Source organism: Giraffa tippelskirchi, chromosome 2, assembly GCF_054371585.1.
Source record: "Giraffa tippelskirchi isolate mGirTip1 chromosome 2, T2T-mGirTip1v1.2.pri, whole genome shotgun sequence".
In the NCBI taxonomy this organism is placed as follows: domain Eukaryota; kingdom Metazoa; phylum Chordata; class Mammalia; order Artiodactyla; family Giraffidae; genus Giraffa; species Giraffa tippelskirchi.
Window position 1 is genome coordinate 109,281,217 of NC_137276.1, and position 20,353 is coordinate 109,301,569.

General features: G+C 48.5%; 1 protein-coding gene across 2 annotated transcripts in view; it reads right to left on the reverse strand.

Moving 5' to 3' along the window:
- The window catches only part of TSPEAR (thrombospondin type laminin G domain and EAR repeats), a 184,109-nt gene that overhangs the window by 97,730 nt on the left and 66,026 nt on the right, over window positions 1-20,353 (reverse strand). For both annotated transcript variants that reach the window (XM_081570086.1, XM_081570087.1), the window contains exon 2: window positions 4,594-4,814. In XM_081570086.1, coding sequence (XP_081426212.1) covers window positions 4,594-4,814 — 221 coding nt within the window. The remainder of the gene's footprint in view (window positions 1-4,593; window positions 4,815-20,353) is intronic.

Sequence of the window (20,353 nt, forward strand, 5' to 3'; positions counted from 1 at the left end):
CCGAGTTCCAAAGAATAGCAAGGAGAGATAAGAAAGCCTTCCTCAGCGATCAGTGTAAAGAAATAGAGGAAAACAACAGATTGGGAAAGACTAGAGATCTCTTCAAGAAAATTAGAGATACCAAAGGAACATTTCATGCAATTATAGGCTCCATAAAGGACAGAAATGGTATGAACCTAACAGAAACAGAAGATATTAAGAAGAGGTGGCAAGAATACACAGAAAAACTGTACAAAAAAGATCTTCACGACCCAGATAATCACGATGGTGTGATCACTCACCTAGAGCCAGACATCCTGGAATGTGAAGTCAAGTGGGCCTTAGAAAGCATCACTACGAACAAAGCTAGTGGAGGTGATGGAATTCCAGTTGAGCTATTTCAAATCCTCAAAGGTGATGCTGTGAAAGTGCTGCACTCGATATGCCAGCAAATTTGGAAAACTCAGCAGTGGCCACAGGACTGGAAAAGGTCAGTTTTCGTTCCAATCCCAAAGAAAGGCAATGCCAAAGAATGCTCAAACTACCGCACAATTGCACTCATCTCACACACTAGCAAAGTAACACTCAAAATTCTCCAAGCCAGGCTTCAGCAATACATGAACCGTGAACTTCCAGATGTTCAAGCTGGTTTTAGAAAAGGCAGAGGAACCAGAGATCAAATTGCCAATATCCGCTGGATCATCGAAAAAGCAAGAGAGTTCCAGAAAAACATCTATTTCTGCTTTATTGACTATGCCAAAGCCTTTGACTGTGTGAATCACAATAAACTGTGGAAAATTCTGAAAGAGATGGGAATACCAGACCATCTGACCTGTCTCTTGAGAAACCTGTATGCAGGTCAGGAAGCAACAGTTAGAACTGGACATGGAACAACAGACTGGTTCCAAATAGGAAAAGGAGTACGTCAAGGCTGTATATTGTCACCCTGCTTATTTAACTTCTATGCAGAGTACATGATGAGAAACGCTGGGCTGGAAGAAACACAAGCTGGAATCAAGATTGCCGGGAGAAATATCAATAACCTCAGATATACGGATGACACCACCCTTATGGCAGAAGTGAAGAAGAACTAAAGAGCCTCTTGATGAAGGTGAAAGAGGAGAGTGAAAAAGTTGGCTTAAAGCTCAACATTCAGAAAACTAAGATCATGGTATCTGGTCCCATTACTTCATGGGAAATAGATGGGGAAACAGTGTCAGACTTTATTTTTTTGGGCTCCAGAATCATTGCTGATGGTGATTGCAGCCATGAAATTAAAAGACGCTTACTCCTTGGAAGGAAGGTTATAGCCAACCTAGATAGCATATTTAAAAGCAGAGACATTACTTTGCCAACAAAGGTCCGTCTAGTCAAGGCTATGGTTTTTCCAGTGGTCATGTATGGTTGTGAGAGTTGGACGGTGAAGAAAGCTGAGCGCCGAAGAATTGATGCTTTTGAACTGTGGTGTTGGAGAAGACTCTTGAGAGTCCCTTGGACTGCAAGGAGATCCAATCAATCCACCCTAAAAGAGATCAATCCTGGGTGTTCATTGGAAGGACTGATGTTGAAGCTGAAACTCCAATACTTTGGCCACCTCATGCGAAAGGTTGACTCATTGGAAAAGACCCTAATGCTGGGTAGGATTGGGGGCGGGAGGAGAAGGGGACGACAGAGGATGAGATGGTTGGATGGCATCACCGACTCGATGGACATGGGTTTCGGTAGACTCTGGGAGTTGGTGATGGACAGAGAGGCCTGGCGTGCTGCAATTCCTGAGGTCGCAAAGAGTCGGATACGACTGAGTGACTGAACTGAACTGAAATCAGAAGTTGATTCTGATAACTTAAATAAATATATGGTAGGCCCTAGAGCAAACACTAAGGGAAAATTTTAAAAATGGGGTAAAAAATCATTAAAGAAATAGAATACTATATTGGAAAATATTTACTAAAAGTAAAAGAAAAACAGTAAAGGAGGATTTGTTGTTGTTGTTTAGTCACAAAATTGCATCCAACTCTTTTGCAACCCCATGGACTGTAGACCACCAGGGTCCTCTGTCCATGTGATTTTCCAGACAAGAATACTAGAGTTGGTTGCCATTTCCTTCTCCAGGGGATCTTCCTGACCAAGGGATCGCACCTGCCTCTCCTGCAATGACAGGCAGATTCTTTACCACTGAGCCACCTGGCAAGCCCATAGAGGAACTCAGTTATGAAAAGATGTGAAATAAGGAACAAAAAAGTGAAATAGCAGGTGTAAAGCCAACCACAGTTAATGCTCATTATTATGTTGTAGAAAGTCACCACAAACACTGGCCCTTTGCTTCCAGGGGAAACAAAGATTTTGGTTCCTGTGGGCCTCCGGTCTCATTTTCATCAACTAATCAGTACGTAACTGTGTGCCTCTGTGTCAGCAACAAAGACTCAGCACAACAAAAACTTGTCTAAGTTTTTTAAAAAACTTTTTTAAAAAGCTAATTCTATAAATCTCTTAGAGAAAACTTTGGGATAAATCTTCATGTCCTCAGATTTGGTATTGGATTCTAAGATATGGCTTTAAAAGTATAAGCAAGAAAAAAATAGGTAAATATGACTTGATCAAAATTAAAACGTTTTGTACTTCAAAGGAGACCATCAAGAAAGTGAAAATACAATCCACAGAATAGGAGAAAATATTTGAAAATCCTATATAGCACAAGGAGCTTATATCTTGAATATATAAAGAAAGCTCGTAACACAACAATTTAAAAGGCAAATAATCCAATTAAAAACTAGGCACAGGACTTGAATAGACATTCCTCCAAAGAAGAAATATAAATGGCCAGTATGCACATGAAAAAATACACACCATCACTACTCATCAGGGAAATGAAATCAAAGCCACAGTGAGATACTGCTTCATGCCCACAAAGGTCACTAGAATAATGAAGTCAGATAACAACAAGGGTTGGGGAGGAGGTGGAGAAACTGCAACCTTCATCCAGTGCTGGTGGGGACGTCAGATGGTGCAGCGACTTTGGGAGTCAGTCTGGCAGTTTCTAAAATGTTAACCCATTGCTGTAAGAGCCATCAACTCCACTCCTAAGTATATACCCAAGAGAAATGAAAATCCACGCCCCTACAAAAATGGGCACATGAATGTTTATAGTAGCATTATTCGTAATATCCAGAAGATAGCAACAAGCCAAATGTCCATCAGTGACAGATGGGGTGATCAAAATGTGGTATATCCTCATAGTAATCTATGGCGTGGCCACAAAAAGGAATGAAGCACTGATACACACTACAACATGGGTGAACCTTGAACACATACTACATAAGCCAGTCACAAAGACCATATATTATACGATTCCAGTTCTATGAAATGTCCAAGCAAACCGAAAGATAATATAAAGTCAATGGGTTGCTGCCTAGGGCTGGGGGTGGGGAGTGTGGGGTGAAGGGTGGGAGCCAATGGGCTAAGGGCTTCCTTCTGAGGTAACAGGCATGAGCTACAACAGGCTGTGGTGAGGGTTACACTTGGAGGTTGACTGCACCCAACGTCCCTGACATGTGCACCTTAGATATCTGAATCACAGCTCAACAAACCTGTTTTAAAAAAGCTACTAAGAATCACAGGAAATAAAGAGATGGAGTCAATTTTCTGGGAGACCTATGGATTGGATCTTGTTCAAGAAAGCAGCTGATATGACAATGAGTTTTACCTGAGAACTGGAAATTACATAAAATAGAAGACAATGGAAATTACAGTACTGAAAATGCAATGACTGGAGCTGAAAACTCAGCAGTTGCGTTTGCAGGTAGATTGCATGGAATGAAAGCAGAGAGGATGAGCGAGCAGAAGTCTCTGGGGAGTATCAGGATGGAACCACGGTTGACGGAAAACCCACAGTGAGAGTCTCAGTTATGGAATGAGGGGGCTTTCCAGGAGGCTCAGTGGTAAAGCATCCACCTGCCAATGCAGGAGACACAGGAGACATGGGTTCAATCCCTAGGTCAGGAAGATCTCCTGGAGGCGGAAATGGCAACCCACTCCAGCATTCTTCCCTGGAAAATTCCATGGACAGAGGAGCCTGGTGGGCTACAGTCCATGGGGTCGCAAAGAGTCGGACACAACTGAGCATGCATGGACACTGCTATGAGAAGATGGAGGATCCTGACTTGGAATGTGAAGGATGGGTCTCATGCCTAGCAAGTGCCTCTCCTGGACCCTGCAGAACCTTCCAGAGCGCTCGCGTCTTGGCAGGAGAGGGTGGGGAGGTTAGCTGGATCTGGGGTGGATGGGACTGCGAATCACAGGTAAGCAGACCCCAGAAGGGTATGTTTTGTTATTTTGTTCGCATTTCCTGCCAAAGGATATCAAACTAAACCTGTGGCATCATCTCTCGCCTTTGACAGCGCAGCACACCATAAAGTTACAGTTGCTGCACAGACTCCTGGCAATGGTCACGTGGGCTCTGTCTGCACACTCACAGCAGTGGGCACCTCAGTACTTACCAAGGCGAGCCACTCTTGACCTCTTGATGGGCCAATCGTGCCCTCTGCACACTCTGGCATTGGGAACATGCAAAGGCACAGGGGTCATTCTACAGGTAGAGCAGGAGGAGTCACTGACCTTAGGAGGGAGGCTGGGGACTTTCAAAGTCACAACGATGGAAAATTCTTCCGGGAAGAGGTCACATCTGAAGAAAACCCTCGAGGCAGGGAAGCTCAGGGCATGGGGCGTGGCAGCTGAGAGCTGGAGTCCTCGTGCGCCTTGGACCTGCATCACTCTGACCCCGACCGCAGAGCCATCGGGAGGGACCGCCTCTGCCAGCACATCCAGGGGCCGCAGGTCTGTGTCAAAAAAATCATAGGTGGGTTACAGGGTGCCTGGGTGTGATTTCAGCATCTTCACAAGAGCCCTGCAAGCTAGGTGTCACAACTTCCCTCTAACCAGTGAGCAGAAAGATGCACGGAGAGCTTACCACCCAATGGGTCTGCCATGACCTCTCCTCCCTACGCCTCCACCCTGTCCTCCGACTGCCAGGCACTGGGCTGGGCCTGCTGGAGGTCAAGAAAATGCCCGCCTAGCCCCAGGTACCCAGGAGACAGGCTCCCACGTAGGAAGCATCAGGGTCTGGATGCGGCAGGTACCATATCCGTCCCCCACAAAGCCGTCTGTGAGGTTCCCTGTGCTGCTGGAGGGCGGGCACATGACAAAACCTGGACTCACCCCGGCCTGGATATTGCCTCCTCTGCACGCTCTAAAGGAGCAGGCAGGCTCCTGTTCTGAAGTTCAAGGTCATCAGACAAAATACACCCAAGGCCAGATGGTAAGAAAGGACAGTGGGGAGCCAGGTGAGCACCTGTGACTAGCGGTGGGGGTGGTGCTGACCCCACCACCTCTGGCCCCACAGTGGAGGGAAGGACTGGCTCGGGGCAGAGCCCACGGCTGCCCCTTGGACTCTTCCAGACTTGGCCATCATGTGTCAGGCCGTGGCTGGGATAAGTGAGAGGCACGTGTGAATGAAAAGCCACTCCCCAGAGCTGTCTCTCTCGGGGCCTGGCGGTCCTGCTAGGAGGCCAGAGCCTGACATGGAGCTAGCGGTCAGGGCACTACGGGGATGGGTCAGCAAGTCAGCGGGGCTGCGGCCCAGTGCACTCCCACGGCACTGAGGCCCAGCCCCACCCGCCCCAAGGCGCCCCTGCCCTCTGCACAGCCCCAGAGGGTGACCAGAGAGGGCTTCGTGGAGGCTCCTGGGGCGGGGTGTCACAAACAAGGCGGATGAAGCAGAAGACAAGGAGTGTGTTTCCTCCATTAAATTAAGGGGATTTAGGAAGGAAAAGGTCTCTCCAAACCAGTTCAGAAGAAAAATACTGAGTCCAGAGAAAGAGAGGAATGAAGTGAAGTGAAAGTCACTCAATTGTGTCTGCCTCTGCAACCCCATGGACTATAGTCCACGGAATTCTCCAGGCCAGAATACTGGAGTGGGTAGCCTTTCCCTTCTCCAGAGGATCTTCCCAACCCAGGGATCAAACTCAGGTCTTCCGCATTGCAGGCAGATTCTTTACCAGCTGAGTCACGAGGAAAGCCCAAGAATACTGGAGTGGGTAGCCTATCCCTTCTCTAGCAGACCTTCCCGACCCAGGAATTGAACCAGGGTGTCCTGCATTGCAGGCGACAGCCACTCAAAGTCAGAGTGTGAAACGTGGAAGGTCAGTGGTGAGAGGGACCAGAGCAGACCAGGGTGGGCAGGGGGAGGGGCAAGGTCCAGAGAACAGAGGGATTCTACCCAGAACGCAGGAAATTCTTACTAACAGGGAAAGTGGGTGGCCTCAACAAGCAAGGAACTCGGGCTCTTAAAACCAGACCACACTGTCCCACCTCCAGTGCTCAACAAGTTTCAGAGGTAAGGGCCATCAAGCCTGGGGCACAGCCAGGGATGCTGACGTCCTCCTGGAGAGGGCCAAGGGGCATCCTCGTGTGTCTGGAGGCACCCACCAGGTGTGGACGTGCCCGAGGGTGCGGGGACTGAGGGCAGGCTGGACACCGATTTGAGGCTCACACCAGCTAGGCAGCAGCGCTGGGGACCCAGAGATGTGGCGGCCTGAGCAGGGTCTGGGAGGACAGACAGGTGAGACCCTCTGGGGAATGTGGTGAGGGAGGGATGGATGCTGCTCTGTGACGGGAGGGCAGGTCACAATTGTCATTTCCACCACTGAACATGAGAAGTGGCACATGGTGGGGGCTTCGCTTTGGAAAGCATGCATGCTGCAAACTACACTACTCATGGCTTGGGCTCTGACGCACCCGAACATCAAGGGCAGGAAAGTTAGCTGTGTGTGTCGGGGGCAGCGCTCCCAGACAGACGCCAGGGTCAGAGGTGGAGGGGAGTCTGTTTCGGGAGCCAGATCCTGACCCCAGCCTTGGGCTGCCCAGGTGAGGGGTGAGGTTGTACCTGGGCAGGGCGCCTGGAGAGCCTGGGGCTGTAAGTGAACACTGTTCACCCTAAATTTACCCCCAAAATGAGAGACACAGGGTACACGGGCCCTGCCTGGCAGTAGGCCCACTGTCAAGGTTTTAGCTATGGCCCCACAGGGGTCCAGCACCTCCTTCAGGAAATATGGGCCCTCCACCAGGCAGGCTGCCCAGCTGCCAGGAGATGACTTGACCTGGCCAAGCCCCAGGCACAGCAACTAGGGAGACCTGGATTCCACTAATCCCAGCTCAAGCCTCTCCCTCCATTGTTAACTGAGACAGCCTCTTCCTGGTACCCTCCCCCACCACAACCACTCCACTACCCACCATGCAGCCTGAGAAGCCTCTGCCCTGGCAGGCCTCCGTCCACACAGGCTCTCTCTCTCTCTGCACCTCATCCACACCCCCGCCCTGCCGAGGGTTCTGCAGGTTAAAGAGATGGTGTGTTGTCTTCCTGGGGAAGTCCCGCTGATGCAGGAACCACTGAGTGACTGATTTCATAAAGGTCAGGGTTCACAAAGGACACTTGGACATGCAGTGATGGAGTCCAGCAAGATAATTCTAACAGATGTGGCATGGTCACCAGCACCTCCTGGGAGGCTGGACACACAGATGGACAATGGCCAAGCCACAGACACATGGCTAAAGAGGTCTGCCCTACAACCTCTGCAGTGACCTGCCTGGAAGCCGGCCCACAGCCTCTGCACTGTTGCCCAGAACGTGGCCAATGACCACCAGCTTCCCTAACATTTGTCCCCATGTCCAGTTCAGGGCCACACGGAGAAAACCAGACCTGCTCCTTGACTGGGGCACACGGGCACAGCTCTAGCCCACCCCGCTTCCCATGCCAAAAGCCTCCATCAGACCATACCCGGGCCTTTCTGTCCACTCCAGGCTGTGCCTGGGCTTCTGCCAAACCCAGGTGATGGTGGCAGACCGCCTGCTGGAGCCAGCATGAATAGACTGGTTTGTTCTCCTTTGGGTCTTGTTCTCATTTGGGTGGTCCTCGTCTATTCCACAAAAGCTTCTTGAAATGCCAGTTTCCAAAATAAACAGTTGTTGTCCCCAGGTGCTCATAATTTAGCAGAGAGGCTGTAGCAGCCGCAGAGAGATAACCTCAAAGCTGGCTACACATAGGTCCTAACCCCGACCTCAGCCTCATAAGACCTGGCCCATGATTGACTCGCTGCACCTTGAGCCTCAATTGCCTCGTCTGTAAGATGGGAGGGTGGTGACCGGCCCTGTCGGGTACTCAGCGCAGCTGAAGAAAGAGCTGAGCAAGCAAGGGCTGGAGGAGCTGATCACAGAAACACACAAGGCAGAAAGCAAAACCCTATCCTCCCCTGGAAGGGTGCCCACTGGGGCCAGGCCAGGGACCCTGGGACAAAAGCCTCCTGCAGAATGAGCCCCGGGGCTGGAGAGGGAGTGGAAGGAAGGGCTGGAGTGTGGAAGTGTCTTCACAGGAGGCCTGAGAGGAGGCCCGGGGCTGGGGATGCAGAGCTCCCTCCAGATGGCAGTGCCCAGCTGTGTCCCAAGCCTGGGCAGGGCAGCATCCTGGGGAGGCCTGTAGGGAGGCCTGAGGTTGCCCGAGAGAGTATGCAAAGCATTTTTGGCCAGAAGCCAGGCTCCTCATGTCTGAGAATAGTCCCTTAGAGAGGCCTCCTGTATGGGGACCATGAAGACTGAGGCTATTCACTGGGTGGGGGGTGGCGAGGACCAACTGCCTTTGTTGGATGCTCAGGTGTGAGCCACAGGCCAGCTTCAGATGGTCTCTGAGATGGCCCCTCCATTAGAGGTGGGAAGGGAGGGAGACCAGAGAGCCAATAAGGTCCTCTTCACTCTGCATTTCATTGAGTTCACTGGGAGCTCAGGGACAAGGAGCAAGTTCATTTCCAAGAATTAGGGGTCCCTGCAGGGCAATGAGACTGAGCACACTGCCCTACAACGGAGTCCAGTTAGGGCCCAAGGAGAGGCAGATGGACCAGTGATGGGGTGAGCCGAGAGCTCAGACACCCCCAGGCAAGATGACAGCAGTTCAGGCACCATGGAGGTATAGTTAGTAAGGAGGCATGGTTGACCTGGGGGTGGTGATGAGAAAGTTGGGGTTCAGCAGAGAGAAAAACCCAGGCCCATTCCTTCCCGAACAGGGCACACAGAGTCAGCTCCAGGCAGGGTGGGAAGTGGGACCTCCAAGTTAGAGGGAGAGGTTGGGGGCTGTCTTTGTGACCGGAGGTTAAGGAAGGTTTCTCAACACTAGACACAAACCATCAGAAAGAAGCTGGATCATTTGCTCACATCAAAACAAGAATTTCTGCCCAAGAAAGGACACCACGGGCCAGGCCATATTCACAGAACAGAGCCTGGGTGGGATTTAAAACTGACAAGGACTTAACACACAGCAGGAGCAAGACACCCAGGACACCAGCAAGGAACACATGAAAACAGTCATTGCCCCAAAGGCAGGAAACCTGAGAAAGAAACAGCCCAAACAGCCTGATCAGTCAGACAAAAGCAAATTAAACAGCGACAAGGTATCATTTTCCCCTATTACACTGGCTAAAAAAGGAAACTGGAAAACTATACAGATGGAGCCCAGAAACAACCTACACATCCATCCACAGGTGAGCAGAAGAAGATGTGGTACATATACACAATGGAATATTACTCAGCCTTAACAAAGAATGAATTAGTGCCATTTGCAGCACCATGGATGAAACTGGAGAATATTATACTGGGCGGAGAAAATCACACAAAGACAATACCATATGATGTCATTTATACATGGAACCTAATGTTAACACGAACTTATCTGCAAAATAGAAACAGACTTAGACACACAGAGAACAGACCTGTGGTTGCCAAGAAGTGGGGTGGGGGAGGGAAGGATTGGGAGTTTGGGACTGGCAGATGCAAACTATTGTATGTAGGATGGATAAACAACAAGGTATTACTGAAGAGCACAGGTAATCATATTCAGTATCCTATCATAAACCATAATGAAAAAGAATATAAAAGAAGGCATATATATAGTATAACTGAATTGCTTCACTGTACAGAAGAAATTAACAATATTGTAAATCAACCAGATTTCAATTTAAATAAAAGATGGAGCACAAAAGGGGAAATGGTTCCTGTCCCTGTTCTGTGTTTAAGTCAGCTTTTCTTCACTTTTTTAAAAGGCGCTGAAGGGATGTGCGGGGAGGCTGGGCTGGGCCACTGGGCTTCGAATGGGACGGGCTGTCTCGGCGTGAGCCTGGCATGTCCCTGGGACGTCCACAGCCTGGAAAGCCACAGCTGCGTGGTGACCAGGCCACGGAAGCTACAGGGGAGGTGTCAAGAGAGCAGGACGCCAGCAATGAATGACCAGAAGGTGTGAAGAGCCCCCTGGGTCAGCTCGGGCTAAGCCCTTCTCTTGCATCCACACTTTTAAACTCACACACATCCCCTCCCTTGTCACCCTCCAAGGTCTGCGTTAGCCCCAGAGCCAAGGGCTCTCAGGATGCGGGAAGATGTCCAGAGGGCCCATCAGAGGGTACAGCAACGACCGTGGCCTTGGCGCCAAGCTCTCCTGCAACCTGCTGTGTCCTGAAGCCTCTGGGGCTGACCTCTCAGAGGCCTGGACCCCCTTTCCTGTGGGGTTGCAGAAGGGACTGGAACATCGTCAGGCAGTCAGGAGCTGCCCCCTGAGTCAGACTGCCTCCCAGTGACGGGCAGATGGACCGCCCACCCCACAAGGCTGATGCAGTTAGTCCTGGGCTAGGCCACTTTGTAGGTCACACTTCAACATTCCTGTGAATTTGTGAGAGGCTCTGTGTCTGCCTATGAAAGGACAGCTGCTAGGGCTGCAAGCAGGTCCCCTAAGGGCCACGTGGCTGGCAAGCAGCTGACTTTAGTTCACGTTGTGTAAACAGGTAACAGGGCTTCCAGGATCTTTCAGCCAGCTGACGCAGGGAAGTCCTCACACGGGGTGGAACCAGTCCATCTCCCAGCCCCACACTTGCAGTCCAAACCTGAACCTTCCATTCTCACCTTTCTCGGATGTTCTCTATAGGGTCCAGCAACCGCCTGACCTCACTGGGTGCCTGGATATTTAGGAGACAAAGACAGCACGTGCATCATGCAGGCAGCAAGGCTAGCACGTGGACAAGGGGGTTGGGACAGGATGCTCAGCTGCCCACAGGGTCCCACCCACAGAAGACACTGCCACTGGTCCAGAGAGCCTCCTCCCAGTCTTCTCCTGCCAGGAGCAGAGGTGGGTGAGGCCAGGATGGAGGGGCAGCACCCACCCCAGGGACCTTTGCAATAGAAACAATGCTCACTCCTGCAGGGTGCAATTATCCTGTGATCCAGCCAGCTTTCCATGTTCCCTTATTGTACATCCTCCTGATGAATGAAAACATGACAGTGATGAATGGGGCTGTAGTGGCCTCGGGCTGCAGGAGGTGGAAGTCCAAACACTCAGCAACCAGGGGTTCTGCCGCTTCCAAATCCTGTGTGTGCAAGTGCCCTGACTCTATTATCCTGAAAACTCGTGCAATGATGGAATCAGAGTGAAAAGAGCTGTGCAGACCAGACCATTCCAAGCCTCCGGTTACAAACCAGGACAGCCAGCACAGAGAGGCGTGTGGATGCAGCTGAAGCAGAGGAAGGTCTGTGGTCCCAGTGCTTCCAGGAGGAAAGGAGGATGGTATCAAGTCAACCATAGAGGCTTCAATTGAAGAAACTTAAACTAAAAGGGCAAACGGAACCCACCTTGAGCAGAAAGGAGGAGAAGGATGGAAATCAATGTGACTGAAACAAAAGGAAAATTCACCGAAATCAAAGCTGGGTCTTCAAGAAGATCAATAAAATTGATAAACTTCTACCAGACTGATGCGGGGAATAAGAAGAAACAATGTATCAATGTCAAAAAAATGAAAAATGAGATATCACTGAATATTTTTCAAAAACTAAAAGGAAACAGACTCACAGACATAGAGAACAGACTGTGGTTGCCAAGGGGGAGAGGAGAGGGGAAGGGATGGAATGGAGTTTGGGATTAACAGATGCAAACTATTATCTATAGGATGGATAAACAGCAAGGTGTCACTACAGAGCACAGGCAACTATGTTCCATATCCTGTGATTAAACCATAATGGAAAAGAATTTGAAAATGGATATATATATATATGTATGTATGTATAACTGAATCAGTTTGCTGTACAGCAGAAATTAATATAAGATTGTAAGTTGGTTATACTTCAATAAAATAAAATTTTTAAAGAAGGAATTAAAAGGATAATGAAGAGACTGTACAAATAGCATATGCCTACACATTCAAATCTTAGATGAAATGGACCAATTCTTTGATAGGCAGAGATTGTAACTGCATAGGACCCTTCCTGGGACAGACCCTCCCTCCACATCCTCCACCTGCCTCTTGTTCGTAGAAAAACTTATACTGTTCGTGGAGTTCTTGCGGCAAGAATACTGGAACAATTTGCCATTTCCTTCTCTAGTGGACCACGTTTTGTTGGAACTCTTCTGACAAATGACTTGTCTGTCTTGGGTGGCCTGACATAGCATGGCTCATAGTTTCATTGAGTTACCCAAGCCCCATTGCCACAACAGGCTGTGATCCATGAAGTGTTAGTGAATAGTGATGTCCCAATGCTGGTTTCAAAGCCTTGGTAACTGATCTACACTTCCATGTGATGATAACACTAGAGAAAGCTGGAGAGGGGCATATATGACTTCTTTGTACTCCTTGTGTGGTTATTCCATAAAATAAACTAAAAAAATCATTCCACAAGCTCAGACCATGCCTGGACCAGCAGAAGTCCTATGTGTGCTCTGAACCTGTCAGGCCACCTGCTGCCTGCACCCCACCCTTCACGACTGTCCCCAAGGAAGGAGAAAGGACACCTGCTCGACTTCTCCTTCCACCCAGAGCTTGGCCTCGCGTCAGCCTCAGGGCAGCGACAGCACTTACTAGGGGCTGGTTGTGTCCTGAGAAGATGCTGCTGCCCCAGCCCCAGCACCTGTGGGTTTGACCTTATTTGGAAATAGGGTCTTGGCAGATTAATCAAGGTACAATGAGGTCTTCGGGGTGTCTCTTAATCCCACCTGACTGGTGTCCTCATAGAAAGAGGAAGTTTGGACGCAGACACGTGCCCATGTGGAAAATGCCCTGTGATGATAGAAGCAGAGATCAGGGTGATGCTTCTACAAGCGATGGAACCCCAAGAATTGCCAGAAAAGTCCCAGAATCCAGGGGAGAGCTAAGAGACCCTGGGACAGCTTGTCCCCCAGAGCCTCAGAAGGCATTAACCTCTGACGTCTGACGTCCAGACTAGGACCCATTCGTGCTGCATGAGCCGGCCAGTCTGAGGGGCTGTCACTGCTGCCTGGAACACTGGGCCAGCGCTGCCTGCAGACCAGGGCTCAGATTGTCTTTACTTAGAACCAAACACTCCTCCTCTCTGACCTTCCAGCCACATGACATTGTTCAGCCAGCCCGGCAACCCCAGCAGCGCTCACCCTGACCAGGCCAGGACCCAGCGCCCACAGACACAGGTCCACCTCTGCCCCTAGTGACACTGGCGAAAGCAACAAGATAGCTTACACTCCACCCAGGGTTGCTTTCTAGGCCCAGAACAAGTAAAGACATGCCAAGCTGACTTCAAGAGAGAGCTGAGCTCCTGGGACAGAAACAGTTGCCACTTGTTCTCTGAATCTGCTCCCAACATCGACCAGGAGGGAGGGTGTGGAACCTCCCCCAGGACAATACACACACCAGGAGGGGAAACAAAAAACAGCAGCCCGGACACTTCACACACTCACTCACTCACACACTCACATCCTCTCCTTCCTCCACCACCACCATGGCTGCTTCCACCTTCCTAGGGCAGCCAGGTCTGCCTGCCCAGGTCCTGTGACTCCTGCACTGGCTCCTCCTGGTGGACGGAGGAGGACGACTGTCCAGAGAGCTGCTGCAAGCCCCCCTGCTGCGCCTCTAGCTGCTGTGTCCTGGCCCCCCACCTGACCCTCCTCTGTGCACCAGTGAGCTGTGAGTTCAGCCCCTGCTGCCAGCCAGCCTGTAGCTGTTCCTGCCCGGCCTCATGCGGCCAGCAGTCTAGCTGCCAGTCCTCCTGCTGCACCTTCTTCCCCTGCCAGCAGACCTGCTGTATGCCCATCTGCTGTAGGCCCATCTGCTACACAGGGAAGATCCCCTGGAGTAGGAAATGGCACCCCACTCCAGTATTCTTGACTGAAAATTCCCATGGACAGAGGAGTCTGACGAGATACAGTCCATGAGGTCACAAAGAGTCAGACATGACTGAGTGGCTGAGCATGCACTGTTGCACACCTGTCTGCTACAAGCCTATCTGCTGCATACCTGTGTTGCACACCTGTCTGCTGCAAGACTTTACACACCTATTTGTTGCACACCTGTCTGTCATATCCCTGTCACACACCTGTCTGCTGCACACCTGTCTGTTGCACAGGGAAGATCCCTTGGTGTAGGAAATGGCACCCCACTCCACTTTTATCACCTGAAAATCCAGTGGACAGAGGAGCCTGGCGGGCTACAGTCCCTGAGGTCACAAAGAGACACAACTGAGTGACTGAGCATACATTGTTGCACACCAGTCTGCTGCGAGCCTGTCAGTCACACACCTGTCTGTCACACACTAATCTGTCACACACCTGTCTGCTGCAAGCCTGTCTGCCTTTCAGCCATTCTGCCTGGACGTTTGTCTTTAATGCTAACTTTAAGTTGGTGTCGCACACCTGTCTGCTGCAAGCCTGTCTGCCTTTCAGTCATTCTGCCTGGAGATTTCCCTTTAATGCTAACTTTAAGTTGGTCTTCTGGTGTTGAATTTGTTCAGTTTTTGTCTGGCATCATTTTGTTTCACCTTCACCTTTGAATGTATTCTTACAGGTTTGCAGTTATTTTCTTTCAGCCCCTTAAAGATGCCCTCCCATTGCCTCCTAATTTTACTCTTTTCTGATGGGAAAACTACTATAAATCTTCTTCTGCTGCAACTATGAAGTTAATGTTTATTTTTCCTCTGATTGTTTTCAACAATTAGTCTTTATCTTTGACTTTTATCAGCTTCATTATGATGCACTTAGGTGTGGCTTTGTTAATATTTAGTTCTCTTAAGGTTTATATTATTGCTTGAATTTGTAGCTTGAATCTTTGTTTTAGAAAAAGATTTACCATGATCTCTTCAAATATCCCCCATTATATCTCTTGCTTTCATTTTGGGCTCCAAGGAGAAAAAAAAAAGTGAAATTGCTTCACCATGTTTTCCCATATTTATTTAGTTACTTTCCCTCCTTTTTATGCTCTAACCTCATCCTAAATGCTTCATAGCTTCTATCAGTAAGCCACCCTCTGGCCGTATCTTCTACTATTAAATCCACCTATCAAGTCATAAATACTGTTATTACATTTTTGCAATTTTTTTCGTCCAGAATTTCTGCTTACTTCTTTTATACATATTTCAGTTTTAGATAAAACTGTCTATCCTTACATCTGTTTTCTTAAGCATATTCATCACAATTATTTTAAAAAGCTGTGTCTGACAAGTCTAATGCTGTGTCACCTATGGATTTGTTTCTACTGTCTATTTGTCTCTTGGTGCTATTCCTTGGCATGACTGTCATCCTTGATTGAATGTCTGAGGTTGTATATGCAAACTCCTAGTAGCTCTGAAGGTTTCTCTTCTGAAGAGATTCACCGCACCCTGGGCAGATGGCTTGAGTGTGGCAGAGGACTGTTATTTTTTTGTTTGTTTGTTTCACAATTTTCTTCACGGATACAGAATTCTAAAAACCAATCAAGCAACATCAGGGCTCACAGTCCCAGTTGCCATCAGATATCAGGCAAGTAATGCAAGAGAGTGAAGTCGTGCCAATAGGCACTACGGTGAGTTGGAGATTGTAGGTTTAGACTAAAGGCAGAAGTTGCCACTCAACTTTAGTTCTGTATTCCCATATGAGAATGGCATTCCAGGGCTGCCAACTGTTATAACCTTTTGAGAAAAACCAGAAATGCAAATTTTTATGTGAAATTTCCAGGTTTTAGCCTCATCAGCAAATTTACATTTTCTGTTACTACTCTAAAACCACATCAGCAGACCATATGGTCTCTGAACTAATCCCTAGTCAACAGTTCATAAAGAACAAGAGCTGTAACCTAAATAAAAGAATTCAATTTCTAGCCAAGTCTTTGTTCATATGTAAGAGAAAAATACATTTTCATAAATCAATTATTTTTCTAGATTTCATAGGTAGCACATCTTTTTCTATTCTTTTGCTTTTAATATAATTCTTTATATTTATATATTGAATTCTTTTAGGCAGCATATAGTTGTATTCGTTTTCTGACTTATCATGCAGTCCCTGCCTTTTAACTTAGGTTTAGACCATTTAGATTTGATGTGATTATTGACCATCTATTATTCTGCTACTTGTTTCCTAACTGTCCCATTTGTACTTTTTTCTCTTTTCTTCCTTCTTTTTAATTAGTTTTTATGATTCTGTATTCTTTTGTTGGAGCATTAGTTATAACTCTTCAGTATGTCATCTTAATATTCATTTTAGGGTTTAAAGTACACATCTTTAACTTATCACAGTCTAACTTAAAGTGATACATAAATTTATGCATATTATAAGAAAGTTAAAATGATGTAGTTCTATTTCTTCCCTTTCAAGCTTGAATCTATTGTAATTATACATTTTGCTTTGACCATGTTTTAAACTTTGTTATACATTGTTAGTAATTTTGTTTTAAAGAAAAGATTATCTTTTAAAGACATTTAAATAATTTTCTCACAAGTCTTTATATGTGCCTACGTAGTTATCATTCCCAGTGCTCTTTATTGCTTTCAGATTTTGTAGGTTTGAAAAGTCTTTATTTAATCTCTGTTTTTGAAAGATACTGTCAATAGGTAAATAATTTTAGGTTGATAGTTTTTCTTTTAGGACTATTTACTTTTATCTGCACTACTTCCAGTGAGAAATCTACTGTGATAATTACTGTTCTTTTATTTTTATTTTTATTTTTTTTAAATATGTATTACATTTAATATGATAATAATTGTGATACGAGACCTCATATATTGGCAATAAATCAAGTTACCTTTAAATGCCCTTTTGCATTTTATTGACTTACACAGTCTTTATTATTTTTTTTTTTATAAATTTATTTATTTTAGTTGGGGGCTAATTACTTTACAATATTGTAATAGTTTTTGCCATTATTGTGAGGCTGGGAGGCAGACTCTGTAAGCACTGATCTATGTCTGGTTTTCCCCACTCCTAGGACAGAGTCAGACACGACTGAAGCGACTTAGCAGCAGCAGCAGGACTGAGCTCTCTGGGGTCCTGGCCGAGAGCTGCTCCTTTTCGGCTAGTCTTAACTCTGGGTTTTGTCTCCTTGGTAGAGATTGCAAAAACTCTGCTTGGCTTTCAGTGGCTTTCTTATGACCTTCTAAGTATCTTCCCTGCACAGTATTAAACTTGGCAGATGCCTTGAGGGTTCAATCTCCATTTCTAGAGATCTACCTCCCACTTGTCTGGGATCTTGTCCCCTCGAGTCCTTGCTGTCTCCATGTTCACAAACCCCATGTAACTTTCTCCAGCCCCCTGAGATTTCGGGAGCTCTGCTGGCTTCTCTTCATTGTAGTTGCAGCCCTTGGCCACGTTTCTCCTCTGTGCACCCAATGCCAAGACTTGTCAGCCACATTTCAGGGAAAAGCCATCAGGAAAAGCTGGCTTACCCCTGTAAATTTCCCTAACATTCAACAAATTTGCCTCTCAATTCTTAGTTTCATCAGCAGCCCTCCAAAGCTTTGAACAGATGTTTGAGTTTTATCCAGCTTTTCAAGTTCTCCTCGGCAGGAGTGTATCTGCACTGGCTCCTTATCGTAGATGGAAACAGACATCTCTCCTTCTCTCTTTCTCTGTGTGTGTGTGTGTCTGTTTCTCTCTCTACTCATGCATTCCCAGTCTATATGATGAGTTCCTGTATCTCCAGAGAGGCCAGGAACCTGAGCACAAGAGGCCAGGTTCAAATGTATTTTATTTGTATAACTCAAAATATGCAGACAGACAACTCAGCCCACAATTTGACTGAAATCCTAGACCCCTCTCTTGCTTTTCATAGACTTCCAAGGAGTCGAGAGGCCTGGACTGAGCCCCATGTTGGAAGCACAGAACAGCCAGCAAGGGTGAGAATTTGAGCACCCAGACTTAGCAGAAGCATCAGTGCCCCCCAGAATCCTCCCACAGAGGTGAGGTGTCACTCCTCCAGGCCGATGCACACCACATTGTGCTGGACCTGGTAGTTGTAGCATCACAGGGCACCAAGAACTTGACTTTCCTAGGCTGGCAGCTCAGGGCTCGGCTTGTTCATCTTTGCATTTCTGAGCCTGCCATGCAGACAGGCAGGTCCAGGTGTACACACAGCAGTCCCGGGTGTCAGTCAGCGAAGGTGGAGTTAGGCTAGATGGATCTCTCATGCAGCCAGTGCAGACCCCTGACACATTACTGCAGACATACTCCCTTCCTACCTTGATGTTATGTTCTGTCATAAATGTCATAAAAGTTATGACCAACCTAGACAGCATATTAAAAAGCAGAGACATTACTTTGCCAACAAAGGTCACTCTAGTCAAAGCTATGGTTTTTCCGGTGGTCGTGTATGGATGTGAGAGTTGGACTACAAAGAAAGCTGAGCGCTGAAGAATTGATACTTTTGAATTGTGGTGTTGGAGAAGACTCTTTAGAGTCCCTTGGACTGCAAGGAGATCAAACTAGTCCATCCTAAAGGAGATCAGTCCTGAATATTCATTGGAAGGACTGATGTTGAAGCTGAAACTCCAATCCTTTGGCCACCTGATGCAAAGAGCTGACTCATTTGAAAAGACCCTGATGCTGGGAAAGATTGAAGGCGGGAGGAGAAGGGGATGACAGAGGATGAGATGGTTTGATGGCATCACCGACTCAATGGACATGAATTTGAGTAAACTCTAGGAGTTGATGATGGACAGGGAGGCCTGGCATGCTGCAGTCCACGGGGTCGCAAAGAGTCGGACACGACTGAGCAACTGAACTGAACTGAAAGGTGCTCAGGATGTGGCAACAGACTTCCAGATACACTCAAGAGTTTTAAGAGCTGAGCAATATCTCATAAAACCAAACAAAAACTGGCACTAATGAGAGATCATGGGGTTCCAAACACCAATCAGGAAGAGAGGGTGTTGTGAGCCTCTGTAGGGACAACACACAACACAGAGGAAGGGTATAAAGCCAATTGCCTGAGCACCTCACACATACACACACACACACACACACACACACACACTCAAACCCTCCTCCAGCTCCTCCACCTCCACCATGGCCACCTCCACCCTGTCAGTCTGCTCCAGTGACCTGAGCTACGACTGTCCAGAGAGATGCTGTGAGCCCCCGTGCTGTGCCACCAGCTGCTGCGCCCCAGCCCCCCACCTGACCCTCCTCTGTGCCCCAGTGAGCTGCAAGCCCAGCCCCTGCTGCCAACCAGCCTGCAGCGGCTCCTGCCCGGCCTCGTGCTGCCAGCAGTCTAGCTGCCAGTCCTCCTGCTACACCTCCTCCACCTGCCAGCAGGCCTGCTGTGTGCCCGTCTGCTGCAGGCCCATCTGCTATACACCTGCCTGCTGCACACCTGTCTGCTGCAGGCCTGTCTGCTGCACACCTGTCTGCTGTGAGGCCTCCCCCTGCTCAGCCCCCTCGCCCTGCTGCAGACCCTCCTCCTCCGTGTCCCTCCTCTGCCAGCCCGTGTGCCGCCCCGCATGCTGTGTGCCCACCTCCTCCTGCCAGCCCAGCTGCTGCCGCCCGGCCTCATCCGTGTCCCTGCTCTGCCAGCCCACGTGCTCCCACCCGGCCTGCTGTGTTCCTGCCTTGGCCCTGGGGCCCTGCTGCTGAGTGTTCCTCTCAAGGTCACCCCAAAGTGTGAGAGCTCACAGTCATCTGCACCTTCAGACTCCTTACTGAGAGCCTAGACAGCTTTCCTGTCGCCGCCCCAGGCCCTGCCGAGAACGCCACCAGGTCACCCCTCCTGAGAATGGCACACCCACTTCTTCCAGTGCCGACTCCCCTCCCCCCACCCTGTCCTGTATCAACCTTCCCTCCACAGTCTGGGTTGGCAGCTCAGCTCTCCCAGGGGTTTGAGCCTCACGTGGCATGAAGGAAGAGAAGATACATGTTTGGAGCTGGTTTCCCACCCTCGTCCCCTGAGCTCCAGTGCGACCCCTGTGCCTCTGTTTGTGCCTAAGGTGGTTTCACTTTCTCCTCCCCTGTGAGCTGTCAGTCCCTTCCAATAAATTCCTTTCCTGATCAGTTTAACCACAGTTCATTTCTGTTGTTTCCAACTAAGACCCT